Source organism: Staurois parvus, unplaced genomic scaffold (assembly GCF_062004578.1).
Source record: "Staurois parvus isolate SC_StPar_1 unplaced genomic scaffold, SC_StPar_1.0 ptg000172l, whole genome shotgun sequence".
NCBI classification, from domain to species: Eukaryota; Metazoa; Chordata; class Amphibia; order Anura; family Ranidae; genus Staurois; species Staurois parvus.
Window position 1 is genome coordinate 4,370,198 of NW_028317968.1, and position 21,386 is coordinate 4,391,583.

At 41.1% G+C, this 21,386-nt stretch overlaps 1 protein-coding gene across 1 annotated transcript in view; it reads left to right on the forward strand.

Annotated features, from left to right (window-relative positions):
* The window catches only part of GAS2L2 (growth arrest specific 2 like 2), a 44,414-nt gene that overhangs the window by 11,307 nt on the left and 11,721 nt on the right, over nt 1-21,386 (forward strand). Inside the window, exons 3-4 of the mRNA XM_089676598.1 lie at nt 11,514-11,621; nt 18,247-18,343. Of these exons, the coding sequence (XP_089532724.1) occupies nt 11,514-11,621; nt 18,247-18,343 (205 nt within the window). The remainder of the gene's footprint in view (nt 1-11,513; nt 11,622-18,246; nt 18,344-21,386) is intronic.

The following is a 21,386-nucleotide window of genomic DNA, read 5'->3' on the forward strand; positions in this document are numbered from 1 at the left end:
TTCAGGTAGGCTCCATCCCACTGAGCCTCTTCGCAGTCTCTTGCCTTCAGCCTCTTATCTTCCTCACTGTCTTCCACCCAAACTCTCCTGCAACTGAGCAGGTTCACTTACGTTTAAGGGTTGTCCTAGCCCCTTGCCAAGCCTCCTGTTGGGGATTAGCTAGGATCCCTCAAGTGTACAAGCCAGCCACTCCTCAGATCCAGCCATTGCCTAGAGACCTTTGTTTAAAGCTCTAGAGCAGGGGGAAATTCCAGAGGGGCTGGCCTGCAGAGCCGCACAGCTTCTGACCAAAATATGACCTTCTGACTAACACACCCAGACTGCTACTCAGCCCTCCTTTCTAACAATCAGGACTCAAGCTCCCCCTAAGTAACTAGGAGAATGCTACATATATATATATATATAAATATATATATATATATATATATAAAAATGTAAATATTCAATCTATAAAATACTTGTATAATTTTACCTTCAGTATGTTTACAACTCTCCTTTGCTCTGCATTTGGCTACTCTTCCTGTCCATTCTGGAATGTGTCTCAGGCCCATTGAAGAGGTATGGGGTTCCCAGGAAAGAGTTAAGGTGTTCCTATGCATGGTTTTAACAAATTGAAATACATTCAGTTTTTATATCAATTTGATATATATATAATTTGTATGTTGACATACACAATCACCAAAATGGAGCCAGCATGTGCTTTTGACCTGGAGAGATTTGCTTAATTATCCACTTTTTGCTATAAAACATATCCAATAAAAAGAAAAATTATTCATACATTTTGGCCAAAATGTATTCTGCTACGTCTTTGGTAAAAAATATTCCAATAAGTTGATATTAATTGGTTTGCGTGACAAAGTTATGCGCAAGTGGCGTTATATATACTGGAATTTTTATTTATTTTTTATACTAGTAATGGAGGCAATCAGCGATGTATAGTGGGACTTGGATAGTACGGTGGGCATTCTGACACTAACTGACACTGGGTGGGTACTGACTAACTGCCACTGAAATCTCCAGTGACACTAATACAGTGGTCAGCTAATAAAAAGCACTGACACTGTATAAATGACACTGGGCAGGAAGGGGTTAACGTCTGGGGTGATCAAAGGGTTAACAGTGTGTTAGGGAGTGATTAAACTGTGTACTGTGTTGTGTTTTTCTAGGGAATGTGCTGGCTTTTATCTCCCTGTTTGCAGAGAGATAAAAACCAGCACATCCCCGCTGACAGGAGAGAGATCTGTGTTGTTTACACTCACAGAGCTCTCTCCTGCCAGCTGCTCCACTGATCACCAATCCTGGCCATGAATCACTGGCCGGGACCTGGTGATCGACACCTACAGAAGCCAATGACAGTGCGGGCAGGATGGGATACCCTACCTGGAAATGCAAAATCAAGTGTGTGTGTGTATATATATATATATATATATATATATATACGCACACACAGTTGTGTTCAAAATAATAGCAGTGTGTTGAGAAAAGTGAATAAAGCTCAAAATCCTTCTAATAGCTTTTATTTCCATACACACAATTTGATTTGGAATAGAATGTGTAGTGTTCCAAATGCATTTGTGTGTATGGAAATAAAAGTTAGTAGAAGGATTTTGAGCTTTATTCACTTGTATATTCACTTTCTCATATATATTGTATAGTATATACATCTTTTTTACACACATTAGTCAGTTTCAGTGTTAGGAGGGATTAAAAAGAACGTTTTTAAGATTAGTTAGGTATAGCCTGGAATTCCACTCTAAATCTGCCTAGGTGATAGCAAGTGCTGGTGACTATAACAGGATCCTGACAGTTATAAGAGAATTCGGTACAGATTTTAGATGTTTAAGGACAGGTTTTACATGGCCTATAGAAAAAACTGAATCCATTTAATGTGAATTAGTTAGAATAGGTTGATTTGTCCTATTAATTTAACCCATGTTAAAAAAAATAAAACTATAGCAAAGTGGATGTCAGAAACAACACATTGAAGTTTACTGTAGACAATGAAAGACAGTTGTATAATTCGGCCATCCAGCCACTGGTGGTTGCATTGGGTGGCAGGTTTAGGCCTGCAGAGCAAATAGCCTAAAACTTGGCCATACACCAGTAGAATTTAGTTCCAACCTTGAAATCCTGAAAAATTGTTAGAGCAATCAGTCTATGAGTCAAATTTAGTTTGAAAGTCCTTAAAATTTCACCCAGACCTGCTACTTAAATGGAATCCCAGACATATTCAACAGATTTCTTTTTTGCCTAGAACATACAGTGTGTATATATACACTGTATGTTCTAGGCAACAGTGTATATATATACACTGCTAATATATATATATATATATATATATATATATATATATATATATATATTAGCAGTAAAACTGTTACCGGGAGGTCGGAAAGTGGTTATAGCACAGACATCAGCGATTTGTTATAAATATTTTTGGATCAATGTGTTGGCTGCAGTGGGTAAGACTGTTTCTTGATACCCGTGTATTAGAATTCTGTTTTTTTTAACAAAAAGAGGAGGATTTTACCTTAGTAGCAGGAAAGAGACATAATTCTTGTGTCTACTCATGAGATGAGGAGTAGGGGATACTGTTAGAATGGTTGCTTTGATTTTTAGTTTTGTAATGCCTCCATGTTAGTGAAAATTGTGTGTGCATTAGGCCCAGCAAGCAAAAGGCAGTCATTTGGGTTGATGTACTAAAGGCAAATACGGTAAGCTGTTTATTTTGAGGAGGAAGCAGCTCATTGCAGGAGAAATTTCCCCCAGAGCTTAGTGAATAATGTGAAGCTCTGCTGACTTCCATCATCAACTTCCAGTCATGTGCATGCAAAATCTCTGTTTTTATATTTTCCTTGCATATAATTAGGTATGAGTTGTGTAACACTTACCCCTGAAGGAACCGCTTGGTATGATGAGTTCTCTGTTCTTTGTCATTACTTTGTGAACTAGTCCGTCCCCCCTGACACACTTGGTTAGATGGTGGGATGCTGCAGACACCTTTAAGAGCTTAGATACTGGTTTAATAACAAAGCTATATTAGCACATGAAATAGGCATTAGACTAGTTGATTGTAAATAAAGTATATAAAATAATATTGCAAGGCTGAATAAATGGCAATGCACACAAGTAATAAACAGGTAAAGAAGTCCATTTCAATGCAATAAACCAACTAACATGAATACAAGGCTTTCTTATGGCAGTTAATCTAGACCAGGGTGGGCAACTGTGGCCCTCCAGCTGTTGTAGAACTACACGTCCCATGAGGCATTGCAAAACTGACAGTTACAAGCATGACTCCCAAAGGCAGAGACATGATGGGACTTGTAGTTCACCAACATCTGGAGGGCCACAGTTTCCCACCCCTGATCTAGACCATAGTGATAATAAACACATTTTAACTAGTATATCAGCAGTACTAGTATAAAGCAACTTGGTGCCTGACTTGTACGCTTCAGCCAGGTAATAGTGAGGCCCAATCTGTATGGTGGTGCACTAATTCCTGTTCCTTTAAGAGTGCATGCAGTGATTTTTTTGAGGCTGCTAGGCAAATTGACGGTCTCCTGTTGTACTGAACTGCTAACAATGGTGAGGTACACACAGTTGAATCTGCTCACCAGTCCTGGCACACAGCAAAACCTGGTCCTGGGCGCTGGTCAGTGTGCTGTAATCACAAAACCTGGTCCTCACAATCAGTTCCTCACAGGCTCAGCTCTCAGTCTTCTGATCTTCAGTGGCCTTTTCTCTCCCTGGTGTAGACATAGACACACACAGGTAACAGGTCTGTACTCCTTCAGTCCCTGCCCTGATAGACCAAGTTCTTTGTAAAAGTCCAAGGCGTCCTTTGTTCTTGTAGTTCACAGCCCAATTCAGTTTCATAGTTCAGCACTCCCCACAGACTACACTTCCCAGTGTTCTGTGCGGTTGCATCACCCAGGACGGAGGGAAAGAGCAGCTGCATTAGCAAGTCTTCTTAACCCTCACAGGCTCATCACTCTGCAGAGCCAGGAGAAAGAAGGAAGGAGTGGGCAGACACATACCCAGTCTGCTCTGCTCAGCCCACAGCACAGCGGCATCTGGGAATTCCCAGCACTCAGCCTCCCAGTCTCTGTAAGAGGCCGAGTACCTGGCTACATTTGCAAAGTGAAATGACACCACATTCACCAAGCTTTGGGGCAAATTCTCTTGTGAAGTGCAACTTCCCCTGCAAAGGGAACATCTTATTTGCTTTACTAAATCAACCCTCTTGTGTGTTGCCAATTGTTCTAGACATCAGTAGTGTTAGACCCTGCCTCAACATGCAATTGAGGTCCAGTAAACACCTACTAACCACACTCTGTATGTATGTGACCATATTGTCCAGGTCAGCATCTTCTTGATTTTCTCCAGTGCAGACTGTGGTGATTAAACTTGAAACTATTAAAATAAAGACATAGAACATTGAATTGTGTAGATTCTTCCTGCATTCTGCATGTTCTCAGAAGTTAGTTATCATGGTTAGATCTCTACAAGAATCTAACTAAAAGTATTAAAGCAGAAGTACAGCCAAAGCTTGTTTGGCTGTACATCTCCTGTGGCAACCCTTCACGGGAACATTCAATCCATATTGCCTCACATAATTTATGTTTCCTTTATTCTTTTTCTTTTTGGCTTTAACTCCTGGGCCCTTTTTTATCCCTTGTATGGAGATTAAGGTTTTGTCTTGGAATGTAAGAGGGCTTAACAACAAATGTAAACATTCTCTGATGTTTAAAGGAGAATTACAACCAAAGATCTTTTTGGCTATACTCCTGTGGATCACAGGAGTGTAGTTTGTTCGGCACTACTGTGACCCGGTTTCATCTGACAGCCTGCTAAAGTCTGCTGCCGGCTGACATCACTCATCCAGTCAAGGCTGGGGAAAAGATCCTGACTTTAATGTTGGGATCCACCCAGAATTCTGGACCGGCAGCTGGTTCAGCCTCTCAGGGATCCGCTGAGAGCCTAAGCCAGCCACCAGTGAGTGCTAGAGGGGCAAGGCAGACAGTGTTGACTGACAGTCACTGCTCTATGCTCAGAGCAGTAAGGAGAACTGAGTGATCAGCAGTGTCTGATTGCTCCGTTCTCATCCTTGGAGTTGGTGGGGGGACAGATCGATGCTGCATCCACCTAGGTAAGTATAAATTAAAAAAAAAAAATCCCATACTTCTCTTTTAAGTGTATCTGAGTCTTGAACTATTACAAAAAGATCTTTAAAGACTGTTTTTCAATGTAGCAGATGTTCCATGCAAATAATAATTTGTTTCAAAGATACAAAAAAAATATTCCTATATAAATCAATACTTACCTGTAATAAAGGCATACCTGTGTTGATTGGCTAGAGCTGGGGACATTGGGGTTTTGTACATGTCCCCAGTCTAAGTCATCCACTTGGGCATCAGTCAGTCAGGCAAACTAGAATATATACTAGAGGTTTTTTCCTCACCGTGATAAAAATATGCGCTAGTCTTGTTTCACACCTATTCTTTTTTGCTTTCGATCTGTTTTTTAATGCTTTTTGCATTATGCTTTGCGTTTGTACAGGAGCATTTTTGCCAAGAAAAAAAGCAGAGTGCGGTAAAAAAGTGGCAAAAACACAGCTTCTCCACTGAACTCTATTGTAGCGAAATCACTGCTTTTTGCATTTGAAAAAATCCCTGGCCCTTTCCAAAAATGCAACAGCTGAAAAAAGCATAGATGTGAACATGTCCCATAGGAAACCATGTTAAGTGGACTATAGTGCATTTCTGCAAAAAGCAAACTAAAAAAATGAATTGTTTTGAATAATGGGTTATATAGATGTCTGATTGCTTACAAGGTGGTCCAAATACAAGGTGGTGCTAATGCAGCCTGTAGAAATGAAGGCCAATCTACAGTTGTCTATTTTCTGTCCTGCAGGCTATCAGCCTATGCCGGAACATCTGATTGTTCATTATTTCCTATACTAAGCCTTGTAGCTGGCAACAAAAAAGTATAAAGGTTCTAATTATCCTGTCATAGAAATGTAGGGCATATCTTAAAGCTGAGAAGCAGAATAGAACTGTGGCAATGTCCTTTCTAATTAACCCTAGCAACAATCTGCAACTTCAATACTGATAGTATCTTATTTGCATTCCAGAAAATGTGTGAGAGCCTGCAGCAAACAACTTTGTTCCTTGTTTTTCTTTCAAGTAGCCAGTCCATGGTGAACTGATTGTAGTAACCAAGGCTATGGCACTACATAATGGATGTTCCTCCTAGCCAACAGCTTGTCAACTGATGATGCAATGTGTAAGAATCTGAGTATCTCTTCATGTCACACCTTCAGTAAATAATAAATTATTTTGGCAATTAACCAGTTGTGGCGTGTAGAAGGCAGAAGATCTAAGGTTGGTGTGTTAAGATGGCTATACAATTAAAGGAATTCTGTCATTAACAAAATATGGAGGTTGCAACTGATAACCTCATCTTCTGAAAATGCTAGTTGCTTGGTATTCTCCTCCAATGGCTTCCGTACTTTCTGAGTCTGTAACAAGTATTAAAGACTACGTTTTTTTCTTTAACAATTTGCCCCACAACCTATTTTGGGCACAACCATGGGCAGTTTAATGTTTAACAGAATTTCCCAAGACCCCATCCACATCTGGGTGTTCTAGAATGGCCGGCAGAATCACGCAATTCTGCCTGCGATTGTGGAATGTGGTAAAATTGCAGAAAAACACGCAGTGTGTGTTTGGGTGCCATTGTTGTTAATGACACCCCAAATGTGCAAAACAAACAAAATGTGTGCAAAACGCTCAACATTGTGCTTTCCAAAAACGTCTCAAAGTTGGCTCAAAAAAGGTACAGGAGGTACTTTGGCATGTTCTGGGAGTAGAAAGCAGTCCATTCAAAAGTGCGGCAAAAAAACGCAGTTGTTAGATGTGAAAGGGGCCTAAGTATATAAACTAATCTGTAGTATTCAGACTTACTGCACCTCACACAGACATCCAGATTGTGTGGGGTACTGAAGAAATAATTTGGTCATCTGCAATCCTAGAGGTTTAAAGCCAAAACCTTAGGGCTCCGTTCCTGGTTCATCTTAGATAGATGTTTACCATGTTTTAATTTAGTATAGCTTCATCTCCTGTGTGCACTGTGTAAACGCTTCTTTTAATGTTTTTAGCATGTGATCTACCAAGGGCTATTTTTGTGGATAGCGGAATATTTTGTCAAAAGTCATTATAATACAAATTTACACTTCTACACCAAAAGGTGTATTTTTTATATCCACCATTTATGTGAATTTAGGGCCAAATCACACCAGTGCAGTGATCCGCTTTTAACACAGCTGTAAGACGCAGATCAACAGAAGGACATCTGAGAAAAAAAATGTCAAATGTGTCCTATTCTCACCATAATGCTGCGCATGTATATCAATGGACATCAAAATGTATGTCAACGGACATTAGCATGCATTAAAACGCAACTAAAATGGATGGAAATGTACATGTATTTTCCATACATTTTAGTGCAAGTCAGTGTGATTTGGCCTTTAGTAAAAGAGTCCTAAGCACAGCCACTCAATTGTGAATACACTGATACCAAATGAAAAAGACTTCACCCACCACAACGCATACTGACCTAAACTATAGAAATACAGAAAAAAAGTTTTTGTGCACATATATATTTAATATTGTGTGTATTTGGTTAAATGTCTACTGCTGCAGACAGTATGTGCTCACATATGTGATCAGTAAATAATTGGATATTCCACAGTGAATTTGTTTAAATCGAGGAGCATGGCCCTCATAACCCTCTTGTATTGAACTGTATTGTTGCTGTATTGTCTCCCGTTATATTGTAAAGCGCTGAGCAAACTGTTGGCACCATATAAATCCTGTATAATAATAATATTTAATTGTAATGCAATTCCCTACTCTCCCCCTTGTTATTGTGGGCTTTGACTGCCACCCTTGATATTTCTGACAACTCTTCCCCCTCCTGACTTGCTCTCTTTTCCTCTTCTTTGCCTCTCTTCTTTGACTTTCCTTTTCTTGACGGGACTCGGTGCCCCTTTTCTTCCATATATGAGTCCAGGACAACCTGCTCCATTATCTGGACTTCATTATGTCCTGGTTTATCCCACCAGTTAAGAAGATCAGCTTGAAATCTCTCCTGTTTTTGTTTGCATGTCCATAGTGATTGATTGCGGAGATTATCCCTCCTTTTTCATACTGTAAGTTTGTCTAGTCTCATGTCGCCAGTCCTAGCCCTTGTGTGGGCAGATTAGGTGCTTGTTCTTGTTACGCTGTTTTACAAAATGAATACTGATGATTGAACCAGAAATTTTATTGCAATTCATCCTAATGTGTGCATAGCCTGTATATGTTTTCACAAGTGTGGGGGTGGGAAGTATTTCCATTTGAGCACCATGCAATATGAAGCATATGTATGCTTTACATTAATTCTAAATATGGTACCATCACAATGGAAGATGCAGCAGACTAAATCATCTAGATGAGTACCGTGCAAATTAAAGGTGTGGTAAAACACGCCTAAGTGCAAAGGCGTGAAAGGGTTTGGTGTAATAATATATTTCCTTCATTAGGCTGAAAATTTAAAGACTAAGTTCACTTTGTAGGTAAAAAAATGTGCATTTACTATTTTTTTAGGAGCCTGGAAAGCATGCGGCAGCGATCAGCAGATTGCTGGTGCCATGCAGGACTCCTACAGACTGTCAGTGTAAACTGCCTGCTCGTACATCATACAGGAAGAATTAATGAAGTACCACAGCACTCAACAGCGACATGGTAGTTCATTGAGTACTATAAGCCGACAGCCGCAAAGCTACATGTCACTTTCAACCAACTATCCAATTATAATATCAGACAACATATTCCATGACTACATGGCATTCTAGTGAGATCAGTTCTCCACCACCTAATTAATAAAAGAAACACCTATCTAGGCAGCAGCACACCGCTCTCAGAAAAGAGAGTTTCAAAAGCATTAAAAGTACTTAATTTTGCCCACTCCATCCTCTCTACATGGGGCCGGTGAGGGGACCAGTCTTGAACCAGGTGAGGACAGGTGACAATTTCCAAGTCCCCAGAGCAGGAAATGATGATTGAAATGCAGGCTGGGCTAGGAAGATGTATTTGCACGTACTACTGATGGGCAAGGTATGTGAGCCACATTACAATGTTTTAATATGATTTTGCCTGGATTTGGGATTCAATAATGTACAATAAAGCTCCTGTATGACAATGCAAACAAGCAACAAATCCAGTTACCAACTGATGCAGAAGCCTCATAATGTAAACAAAAAACTTCCTTCATCTACCCTGATTGAGCCATATCTTTTTTCCTTTGTGTCTTACATTCTCCCAGGGTTGCTGTTAAAAACCACAGGGCCCCATACAGCCAACCTGACACGGACCCCCAAAGTAAACAAAGTTTACTAAGCTTCAGTTATGAATGGACCCAGTGAGTGATCGGTACTGATCACTTATTATGTTCATTCAGGAAAAAAGAGGCTGGTAAATGTGAGGATGGAAGCAGGCAGCAATGCAGGGGTGGGGGCACACAGAGGGGCCTGGTCAGCAAGGGAAATGTATGGTGCACAGGGAGGGTGATGGGTACAGTAGGGGGTGCAGTTACTGGAAATGATCCCTTGTACAGCTCTCTCTGCAGCAGCTGAAAACCAGTGGGTGGGAGAAAAAGCCAGCTCTCATCTGCTGCAGAGAGAGCCATACAGGGGATTGGTTCCAGCAATTAACCCCCCCTCATCCGTGCCGCCTACGTCCGATTCACCCAGCTGCCTGGGCCCCCTTGCTGGCTTCGGCCCCATACAGGAGGACTGCTGTTACCCCCTTATCCACGCCCCTGCATGCTCCCTCCCAGACACTGCAGCTCTCAGTGGGAGGGTTTCAGCAACAGGCAGGGCTGTCAATCCAGAAAGCAGTGGGTGAGGCTAGGCATGGCCAGGTGCTGAATGACAAGCTAAAGGCTTGAGAATTAGCAGTGACAATGCTGACAGTCACATCCTCCACAACATTTATTCATTTCACTGTAGTGCAAGCAGGCACAGTATACATGAGTGGCAACTCTACTCTGAATTCAGAAGTGCAGCATAATTTCCACACTATCATGGGAGACGGCATTTGCTGGACTTCACTGGCAGACTCAATAGGTACTTGTTAGACTTTGCAGGGGTAAAGAGAGGAAACTGTAAACGCAGTTGTTTTATTTATTTAAGAGCCAACTCTGGGATAAAACTACCCCCACCCAGTCCGCTCCCACTGATTGCTGGGATGAAATTTTTTTTTTTAAATATCCTTTTTCACTTACGTTAATGTCATGTCATCATCATGTCATCTTCCAGTGCTAGATTCTTCTTTTCACTGTTCACTTTGTGCTGGGGTCTTTCTGAAGTTTTTTTTACACCACTGACTGCTTTATGTGAACATTCCCAATGGCTGTTCGCCCGAGGGGTCCTCTTAGGATCCAGAAAATTACAGATGTCAGCCTGGGGGAGTCAAGGGGACTGGATGGCAAAGGCTAATCTGCGGTGTTGGATGAGCGGTTCCTGTAGGGGAATATGGCATCAGCGAGAGACCTGGATAGTGGGACTTAGGCGAGTATACTTTGCTTTATGAGGAAGGAAAATCTATGCAAGTGGCAGTTTTGTTAGAGAGCTGGGAGGGATGAAAGGGAGTTAAGGTTTTGAATGCTGGAGGACATTTTTTTTTTATGGAAGGCCATAGTTCTACTTTGAAAACGTTTACAACTGTTATGCTCGTAAAGCTTTACTCTTAAAATGGAAGTCTCCCCGAGCCCCTACCTCTGGGTTTTGGAAGCACTTGGTTAATATGGTCATCCCACGTTATAAATATACTTATGAGTCTAGGGGGTGCCCCGCAAAATTTACCAAGGTTTGGCATATTTGAACTGAATCGGGGTACTCTGTTGCTTCCACTTCTGATCAGGGCTAATGCAGGGATGTTAGTGTACCCATGGTGATAGTTCTGCTAGCTCTGTAACCTACCCCCAATGAGATCTAGTCTACTGTGAATATGTCTTGCCATTTTTCAGTACAGTTGCCTTTTGTTGTTTTTTGTTGGGAGTTGTAGTTCTGTTCTCCCCCTTTTTTTGTTGTTTTTTTCTGTGTGGGAGTTAAGCCTGGTTATGCCCAATAGGCTTTTTTTGTACTTATTTTCAAAAACAAAGAATGCTCAATAAAGAGAATTCGTAAAAAAAATTAAATAAATAATTAAAAAAAAGGTTTACAATTGGTAATATGTATTTGACTTTCAAAGTTTACACACACACACACACACACACATATATATATATATATATATTCAAATAATACTCACATCTATTTCCTGTATACCACAGTAATTAGGGGAATTAGTATCTTTGTTTTTTGCTTGACAGGTTGATATTAAAGAGTTATATTAAAACCAGATGAATAGATATGACATTTTGCTACTATACCCAGATGTATCATCCACCCGATATTTTTTTACCAGGTGCAGCATTTGGTGAGCAGGTGCACGTGTCCTGAGCAATTTTCTATGATCAAAGTCTCAGAAGGAAAATACAAAGTAGGGGAATCAAACACTCTCATTTTTGTCAGGGTAAGTACAAAGGTATATTATATGTATTGTGCAAGAATATATGTTTAACTGTAGCCTGGGTTATTAGATATTGTGCTCAGAAAAGAAAAGTAGTCTCTCTATATTATTAAAGCCCAACTTGAAAGACTCCACCTGTAAGTTAAAAAAAAAAAAAGAAAAAAAAAGAAAAAGCAGCTCAGGGTGAAGTACTCACCTTCAAGCTCGAGCTTTCCCCTACAGTACCTTTTCTCCACCACAAGATGTCCTTAGTCTTCTGCTTTGAATGATGCCCATTGAATGGGAGAGATAGAGACATTCATCATGCCCAATATACTTTCTACATAATATTGTTATAATTACTACAGGTACTTATATAACGTTGTCAATTTACGCAGCGCTTTACATTTATAGTGTACATTCACATCATTCCCTAACCCGCAAGGGGTGTACAATCTAAGGTTCCTAACTTACATTCCAGCATGTCTTTGGAGTGTGGGAGCAAACCGGAGTACCTGGAGGAAACCCACGTAGGCACAGGGAGAACATGCAAACTCCAGGCAGGTGGTGCAGTGGTTGGGATTCGAACTGATGACCCTAGTACTGCCAGGTGGAAGTGCTAACCATTTAGCCACTGTGCTGCCCATATAATAATAAAACATTATAGCTGAGAGCTTCTATATTTTGTATATTGCTATGTGCCCAATTACATACACTGGCTATTAAATTATAATGGCATAATTCACTACTATACCTACTATACCAGCTAGCCTGGGCATAGTTGTAGACCCCAACTGCACATGGAAGTGAGCAAGGATGGCATTGTAGCTTGGACATTTTCCCACAAGTTAATCCTTCCACCTTGACAGAAGCTGAACAACAGAATTTAGACCACCATCAATGTGAGACCACTCAATAAAATAAAACCCCAGCTTTTAGGGCCAATTCACACAATACAGTGGGGAAAAGAATTATTTGATCCCCTGAAGATTTTGTCAGTTTGCCCACTTACAAAGAAAGTAGGGTCTATCATTTTTTTAAAAGGTGTAATTTAAATGATAGAGACAGAATATCAACCAAAACCCAGAAAAAAAATCATAACAATGTTATAAAGTGAGTTGCAGTTCAATGAGTAAAGTAAGTATTTGATCCCCAACCAAAACATGACTTAATACTTGGTGGAAAAGCTCTTGTTGGCAAGCAGAGGTAAGACGTTTCTTGTAGTTGGTTACCGGGTTTGCACACATCTCAGGAGGGATTTTGGCCCACTCTTCTTTACAGACCTTCTCTAAATCCTTAAGGTTTCTTGGCTGTAGCTTGGCAACTCGAAGTTTCAGCTCCCTCCATACATTTTCTATAGGATTAGGGTCTAGAAACTGGCTAGGCCACACCATGACCTTAAATGTGCTTCTTCTTGAGCCACTACTTTGTTGCCTTGTATGTTTTGGGTCATTGTCATGGTGGAAGACCCATCCACAACCCATCTTCAGTGTTCTGGCTGAGGGAAGAAAGTCCTCATCCAAGATTGTACAATACATGACCCCATCCATTGGCCCCTCAATGCAGCAAAGTAGTCCTGTACCTTTAGCACAGAAACAGTCCCAAAGTTTAATGTTTCCACCTCCGTACTTGACTGTAGGGATGGTGTTCTTAGGGTAATAGTCAGCATTTTTCTTCCTCCAAACATGGTGCGTCGAGTTAATACCAAAGAGCTCAATTTTGGTCTTATCTGACCATAGTGCTTTCTACTAATCTGTGTCTGAATCATCTAGATTTTCATTGGCAAACTTCAGATGGGCCTGCACATGTGCTTTCTTGAGGAGGGGGACCTTGGCAGCATTGCAGTATTTAAATCCATGGCGGCGTATTGTGTTACCATTGATTTGTTTGGTGACTGTGGTCCCAACAGCCTTGAGATCATTCACAAACTCCTCCTCTGTAGTTCTGGGCTGATCCCTCACTTTTCTCATGGAGATCCTTACCCCTTGAGGCAGAATCTTGGATGGAGCTCTAGACCGAGGGCAATTGATGGTTATTTTGTATTTCTTCCATTTGTGAATAATCACGCAGCTCTACAATCTTGTCCCTGATATCCATTGGCAGCTCTTTGGACTTGCCCATGGTGGTAAGGTTTGAATGGAAGGAGATTTTGTGAGCAGTTGTCTTTTATACACATAAAGAGTTGTCATTAGGAGCACCTTCTTAAATTGACAGGACTAATCTGTGTACCACATGAGCATATAACCAGTCTGTGGGAGCCAGAATTATTGTTGGTTGGTAGGGGATCAAATACCTATTTTACTCACTGAACTGCAACTCAATTTATAACATTTGTATCATTTTTTTCTGTTTTTTTGGTTGATATTATGACTTTATCATTTAAAATGCACCTATGATGAAATTAAAGACCTTCATTTCTTTGTCAGTGGGCAAACTTACAAAATCTGCAGGGGATCAAATAATTATTTTCCCCACTCTATGTGTTGGGCTGAACTGGACAGCCTTGCCTATTGCAGTTCCAACACATACACAAGGCAATTTGCCTTGAGACCTATGTGTTCAGTTCACACTACTGAGCTGTATGGATTGCAGTGAAAAAAGCAGGATATGAACTCGTACTACTTTGCATCACAACGTGCTGCAGTGAATAAAGATGAATGGAATGCTACTTTGTGACATTCCAACATAGTTGAAAAAAGGTAAACAGTGTGATGTGCTGTAATTGGTGCAATGCCCTGTTCTCTGGCAACGCATTAAAGCACACTGCTAACAGTTGTATGGAATTCTGCTAAATATTATTTATATAGAATTCTGCAAATACCTGAGCTTCGAAAGTGTAGATTATTGCACACAGAGATGTTCCATATTGTCATAAAATGTTAGGTAGGCAGGTACTGATTGTTCACTTTATTTATGGGGAAAAGAAAAGGAGTGCACTACTTTCATCATTCTTCCAAGACCAACAAAAGATCTCATTGGGTTTCATTTCCAGTGGTGCAATCAAGGATGGGCAGGTTTCTTGGTGAGGGACACAGGAATAGTATTGCTAGAAATTGTGTAGATTGCTTGGCAGATGACGCATGCATTGTAGCTTAGCTGCCACATTACCATCAGATTTCAAAGTGCCCACTCAATTTTCAGACATTTATCCAAAACCATAGCAAGAGACTTAGCTAAACAATCCATTCCGTATACAACCAGTCTTGTAGGTTCTTGTACAATACAGCTGTTGATAATGTGCCTGGCAAGCTTTGGTGTATTGAGCCAAAAGTCAGACAATAATTGTTCACTGATGTTTATTAGCACCTTCAGTTAGTAGGCTGTAGATAGCTGGCCAGTTCATCCAATGGTGTATTTAGGTTTTGTGCTGCCCTAGGCAATACAAAAATCGGCTCCCCCCCACAGAGAGATCCTGACACAGACCAACACCCCCCTTCCCCACAAAGAGCCTGACATTGACCAACAACACCCCAGCCCCACCCCTTCCCGAGAGAGCCTTCCACTACCCCCCCCACCTCAACAAAAGAGAGGGCACTCACCTTCACAACTCCAGACATCCCACAGGCTCTGCATACACCATCAGGCTCTGCATACACCATCAAGTCAGGCTCTGCATACACCATCAAGCAGCCGCAGCCTCTCTCAGATCCCACCTGGTCCTCATGCTGCGTGTGTCCATTCTTCCATCCCTTCTTTTGGGGGGCAGTGCTGCCCCCCTGAAAATTGCCGCCCTAGGCAAATGCCTTGTCTGCCTTGTGGTAAATACGCCTCTGAGTTCAGCATGGATCAGCTGAGATTTGAACCATGTATAGGCAGGCTGAATGTACCCAAGTTGATCGATTGATCAGCTTGGGTACAACCAGCCTGTCGGATTACAGCCTTTAGTAGTAATCACTATTCACTTGGCAGGGACGGCTCCCCCCTGCCCCTCCCCACCGGGAAAACACAATGGCTCCATGGGAGGGATTCCCCTTTCAACACTGTGTTGAAAAGGGAATCAAGTGATTTTCTTTCCTGGAACCTGGAGTTGGAGGAAAGAAAATCTCTCCATCTCTGACCGGCTGAAATCACAAGGAAGATAATCGTTCATCACTGTATTAGACAGCAGATCATTTTATGACTTTCTAGTTAGGACTCTAACACATGGGCCACAAAGCCCATTCAATGTACAGTTGCAAGAAAAAGTATGTGAACCCCTTGGGATTACGTGGAGTTTTGCATGAATTGGGCATAAAATGTGCTCTGAACGTCATCTAAGTCACAACAATAGAAGAACACAGTCTGCTGAACATAATACTACACAAACATTAGATGTTGCCATGGTTTATTTGCACATAACATGTAAACATTCACAGTGCAGGGAGGAAAAAGTATGTGAGGCCCTAGCTTAATGACTTCTCCCAGAGCTAATTGGAGCCAGGAGTGAGCCAACCTTGACTCCAATCAGTGTGATGATATTGGATGTGTTGCTGACAGCTGTCCTGCCCTTAAAAAACACACACCTGTTTTGGGTTTACTGGTTTCAAGAAGCACTGTCTGATGTGAACCATGCCTCGCAGAAAAGAGCTCTCAGAAGACCTACGATCAAGAATTGTTGACTTGCATGAAGCTGGAAAGGGTTACAAAAGTATCTCCAAAAGCCTTGATGTTCATGTGTCCACGGTAAGACAGACTGTCTACAAATGGAGAAAGTTTAGCACTGTTGCTAGTCTCCCTAGGCGCGGTCGTCCTGTAAAAATGACTGCAAGAGCACAGCGCAGAATGCTGCATGAGGTAAAGAAGAATCCCAGAGTGTCAGCTAAAGACCTACAGAAATCTCTGGCACATGCTAACATTTTTGTTGACACATCTACAATAAGGAAAACATTAAACAAGACTGGAGTACATGGGAGGACACCACGGAGGAAGCCATTGCTGTCCAAAAAGACTATTGCAGCACGTTTGAAGTTTGCAAAAGAGCACCTGGATGTTCCACAGCACTGCTGGCAAAATATACTGTGGACAGATGAAACCAAGATTGAGTTGTTTGGGAAGAACACACAACACTATGTGTGGAGAAAAAAAGGCACAGCACACCAACATCAAAACCTCATCCCCACTGTAAAACATGGCGGAGGGAGCATCATGGTTTGGGGCTGCTTTGCTGCCTCAGGGCCTGGACGGATTGTTGTCATTGATGGGAAAATGAATTCCAGAGTTTATCAAGACATTTTGCAGGAAAACGTAGGACCATCTGTCCGCCAACTGAAGCTCCGCAGAGGATGGGTGATGCAACAGGACAATGACCCAAAGCATACAAGTAATTCAACAAAACAATGGCTGCAACAGCACAGAATACACCTTCTGGAGTGGCCCAGTCAGAGTCCTGACCTAAACCCGATTGAAATGCTGTGGCATGACCTTAAGAGAGCGATTCACACCAGACATCCCAAGAATATTGCTACACTGAAACAGTTTTGTGAAGAGGAGTGGTCCAAAATGACTCCAGATCGTTGTGCAGGTCTGATCTGCAACTACAGGAAATGTTTGGTTGAGGTTATTGCTGCCAAAGGAGGGTCAACCAGTTATTAAGTCCAAAGGTTCACATACTTTTTCCTCCCTACACTGTGAATGTTTACATGTTATGTGCAATTAAACCATGGCAACATCTAATGTTTGTGTAGTATTATGTTCAGCAGACTGTGTTCTTCTATTGTTGTGACTTAAATGACGTTCAGAGCCCTTTTTATGCCCAATTCATGCAAAACTCCACGTAATCCCAAGGGGTTCACATACGTTTTCTTGCAACTGTATATGCAGGCACATTTTCCCTGCCTAGGAAGCCCAGGCACAGTGTACAACCTCTCATAGATATGAATACATCGGTACTATCATAAACCAGAGGGTATGGGTGTAAAACATAATTGGCCACACACAACTCAGCACAGAGCACTGTGTGCAGTGAATTATTACTGCAAATATTTTTATTTTTTTTTATAGGGTCGGATGTTAAAAAAGTGATAATACCCAGCTGGAAGATATGCTATGTATACCACTGCATCCTGAGTAGAAAAGCCTGTGTCCTGCCATCATGTTGCAGAGTGGAACCTTTGGTCTTTTTTGGGCAAGCAGTGATGCCATTTGCTGAATCAGGGCCAAAGCTCTTCAATCAGCAAGCAACATGACCTTTGCTGATTTCAGAGGTGTACATCTGACACATTAGGGATGTGTTGTACCTCTGCAATGAGGCTACTGCTTTCCCACAAGGGTCTGACTCTGCAGCTGCTGACAGGGAGCCAGCTTTTCTACTCAGGCTTTGACTGCTTTAGAAGTAAAACATTGTGAGACATTGAACACCTTTTGTTTTGGAACATATTTGGCTGATTAAACTAAAATTGAATTGGGTTGTAGCTATAATTTTAAATGGGCATGCATAGTTGTTTAATAATCTGTAATGTCGTCACCGACCAGACTACTTCCAGTTAAATAGATCTGAACCCTTTTTCAATGTTATATTAATAGGCCTATTGTATGTATTAACATTGTTGTTTTATTATTGGGGAATCTGGGCACAAAAGCAATCCTTGACCTGTCTACTGTATTCACTAAAATTGACTGAATATTGATATTATATCATACATTTCTTAGTAAGCAGGTTTCTGTTTTCTAGATTCTTCGTAACCATGTGATGGTCAGAGTAGGAGGGGGCTGGGACACGCTGGAACATTATTTGGACAAGCATGACCCCTGCCGCTGTACTTCTCTCTGTATGTATCACTAAACAGAGTATTATATATATCTGTGCCCAGTTAATGGAAATGGGCTCAATACACAAAGCTTTAACCAAAGTAAAAGGAACTTTATTTTAGCCCTGTGACTGCAATTTTGAAATTTCATTCTACTCAGCAGAATATAACTGTTGCGCTTTTAAAAATAAGGATCCTTATTGTAGTGCTTTATGTGTGAATTGCCATTTCCCATCTCTAGAACATACCCGTACGTCTTCAAGAACAAGTGGTTATACCAGGATCATGGCTGTAGCTGTTGGCCAGCTGCATGCAAAGAGAAACATCTGCTCCTCCTCTTCCTCTGTGAAGCCGCAAGCAGGGGCAGACTGACCATTTGGAAACTCGGGCACTGCCCGAGGGCCCGGGGTCAGTAGGGGGCCCCATGAGATGCCCCTGGTACCTTTTTTCATAGGCTTTTTTGAGTTTTGCCCGGGGGCCCCATGAGTTGTCAGTCCGCCCCTGGCCGCAAGTGACATATATTACTGTACTTCCGGTTTCGCTTGTTAGTTTACTGGCCTGTAGTGGCCAGACAGGCAACCCATTAAAACCGATTTGATCAGCTGCCTTAGAGGGCAGAGGAAAGATCAGGGGTCTAATAGACCTCAGATGTCTTAATCACTTGCCCTCCAGAGGATAAACAAAATAAGACCGACAATTTTGAAAAGAAAAAAAAAACAGTATTTTGACATTTTGCTATAAAACATATCCCATAAAAAAAATCTAAATTTCTTCATAAATTTAGGCCAAAATGTATTCTGCTACATGTCTTTGCTAAAAAAAAAATCCCAATACGTGTATATGTGAACGTTATAGCATCTACAAATGGCGGTATATATACTGGAATTTTTATTTGTTTTTTTTTATACTAGTAATGGCGGCAATCAGCGACTTATAGCGGGACTGCGGCGGGCATTTGGACACTGGGGGGAACTGACTAACTGCCACTGACATCCCAATGACAGTAACAGTGATCAGTGCTAATAAAAAGCACTGACACTGTACTAATGGGCAGGAAGGGTTAACATCTGGGGTGAGCAAAGGGTTAAGTGTGTGCTGTTTTACATTATGTGCTGTGTGCGTTTTACTATGAAGACATGCTGCTTTGTATTTATCTGCTGTGCAGAGAAATACAAAGCAGCATGTCCTTGCTGGCAGGAGAGATACCTGTGTTTACACAAAGGTCTCTCCCGTCAGCTTTGCCCAACGATTGCCGGGTGTCGGCAGGGAATCTCCATCCGGGACCCGGTGATTGACATCCCTAGCCGCCAATGGTGATGCACGCCCTACCCAGAAATGCAAATCATGTATATATACATACGTGATTTTGCGCAGCCCTGCCACCCTGTAGCGGTACTTCTACTATAGGGGGCTGGGCAAGCGGTTAATAAGGAGTACCTGCCACTGTGCATGCTATCAACCAGGGATGTTGTTCACCCCTTATGATAGCATTAACTTTGAATTAAAAAAATAAAGAAACAGTGTAAAAAATACATTTAAATAAAATAATACATAAAAAACGAAAAGCACCCCCATTCCCCCGTGCTCATGCACAAATGCAAACACACATGTAGGAACTGCAAGCATATGGAAGTGGTGATTGCACCAAACATGTGAGGTATCGCTACCAATATCAGAATGAGAGCAATAACTGTAGCACCAGAGCTCACATTTAACTTTAAAATGGTTACCTGTAAAGGCTTCTAAAATGTCTCATATGGAGATTATTGGTACCATAGTTTGTTGCCATTTATCAGGCATGAAAGATTTTTTTAAACTTGACATGTTTGTTATGTATTTACTTGGTGCAACATCATCTTTTATATTTTACCATAAAAGTGTGCATTATAGTGTGTTTATGTGTACTAAAATGCATAAGTATATTAGTTCCTGAAAATTTGTGTTTGATAAATGGCTGTGCAAACATTGCGCAACATACAAAAATTGCAGCAGCCTCCAATTTGTTCTCCAGGGCCTCGGTTTGCAGAAAATATATAAAGTTTGCAGTTCAAAGTAATTTTCTAACAAAAAATGCTAATTCTAACATGTATGTTAAAAATGTCAGACTTGTCCCAGACTGGAAGTCGTTGTAAACCCTTACATAGTGGTTGTAAACCTTACATACTGTAAGTGATCAGACTCAGGTGATACACAGTGATGAAACAAATCCTCCTACAAAATTCTCACCTATTTATCTGCAGCCATTTCTTCTCTACAACCTCATTTTGCACAGCATTTCTGAGTTCCAGAAGGCAGGGGGTGGGGATCTGATATCACACACAGCACAGCATAGAGCTGGGAGCTGAGTGTGATCTGAGACCTGAGTGGAGGAAATGGACACACCCCCTCTACACAGTCTCATAGGGAACCATGCACACCTGGATCTATCATTCTCCAGCTGTGTGCTGGAGGGTAGTTCAGCAGGGAAGTCTTCTGGGAATGTCCATTGTTGGAATAGACTGTCAGAAAAGAGTCATGCAGATTGCAGAAGAATGGCAGAGCAGACAGAAATCACGATAGGCACTTTGGATCAAGGCAAACACACAACAGAAGGATATGCTTTGTTAATTTTTCATTTCAGAGGTTTACAGCCGCTTTAAGCCTATTGCCATTTTTATTTCATAAAGGGATATACATTTCTCTTGTAGGTTCATTGCCATTATCTGCCTTGTATTTTAAGCAGGCTATACACTAGAGTGTACAATTCCTGTACATTATACTTTGGTGGTACCAAAACTATGCAAATTGTGGACACAATCTAAACATTCAATTTGTATCCAATCAGACATGCCCTTGCACAGTTGATGGTAGATCTAGAACAGATTGTAAAATCAGATTGTATAGTGTATGGCTAGCTTTACACCTCCAACATTAAAATACTCGGAAGCAGATATTTAGTAATTGCAATAATACCTTGACTGATGGATTCTCAAAGCGTAAAATCTAAAATAGCGCAAGAAATATGGTATGAATATTTACAGTAAACACTGCATTAATTAAAAATAAATTGAACAAATCATTTCAA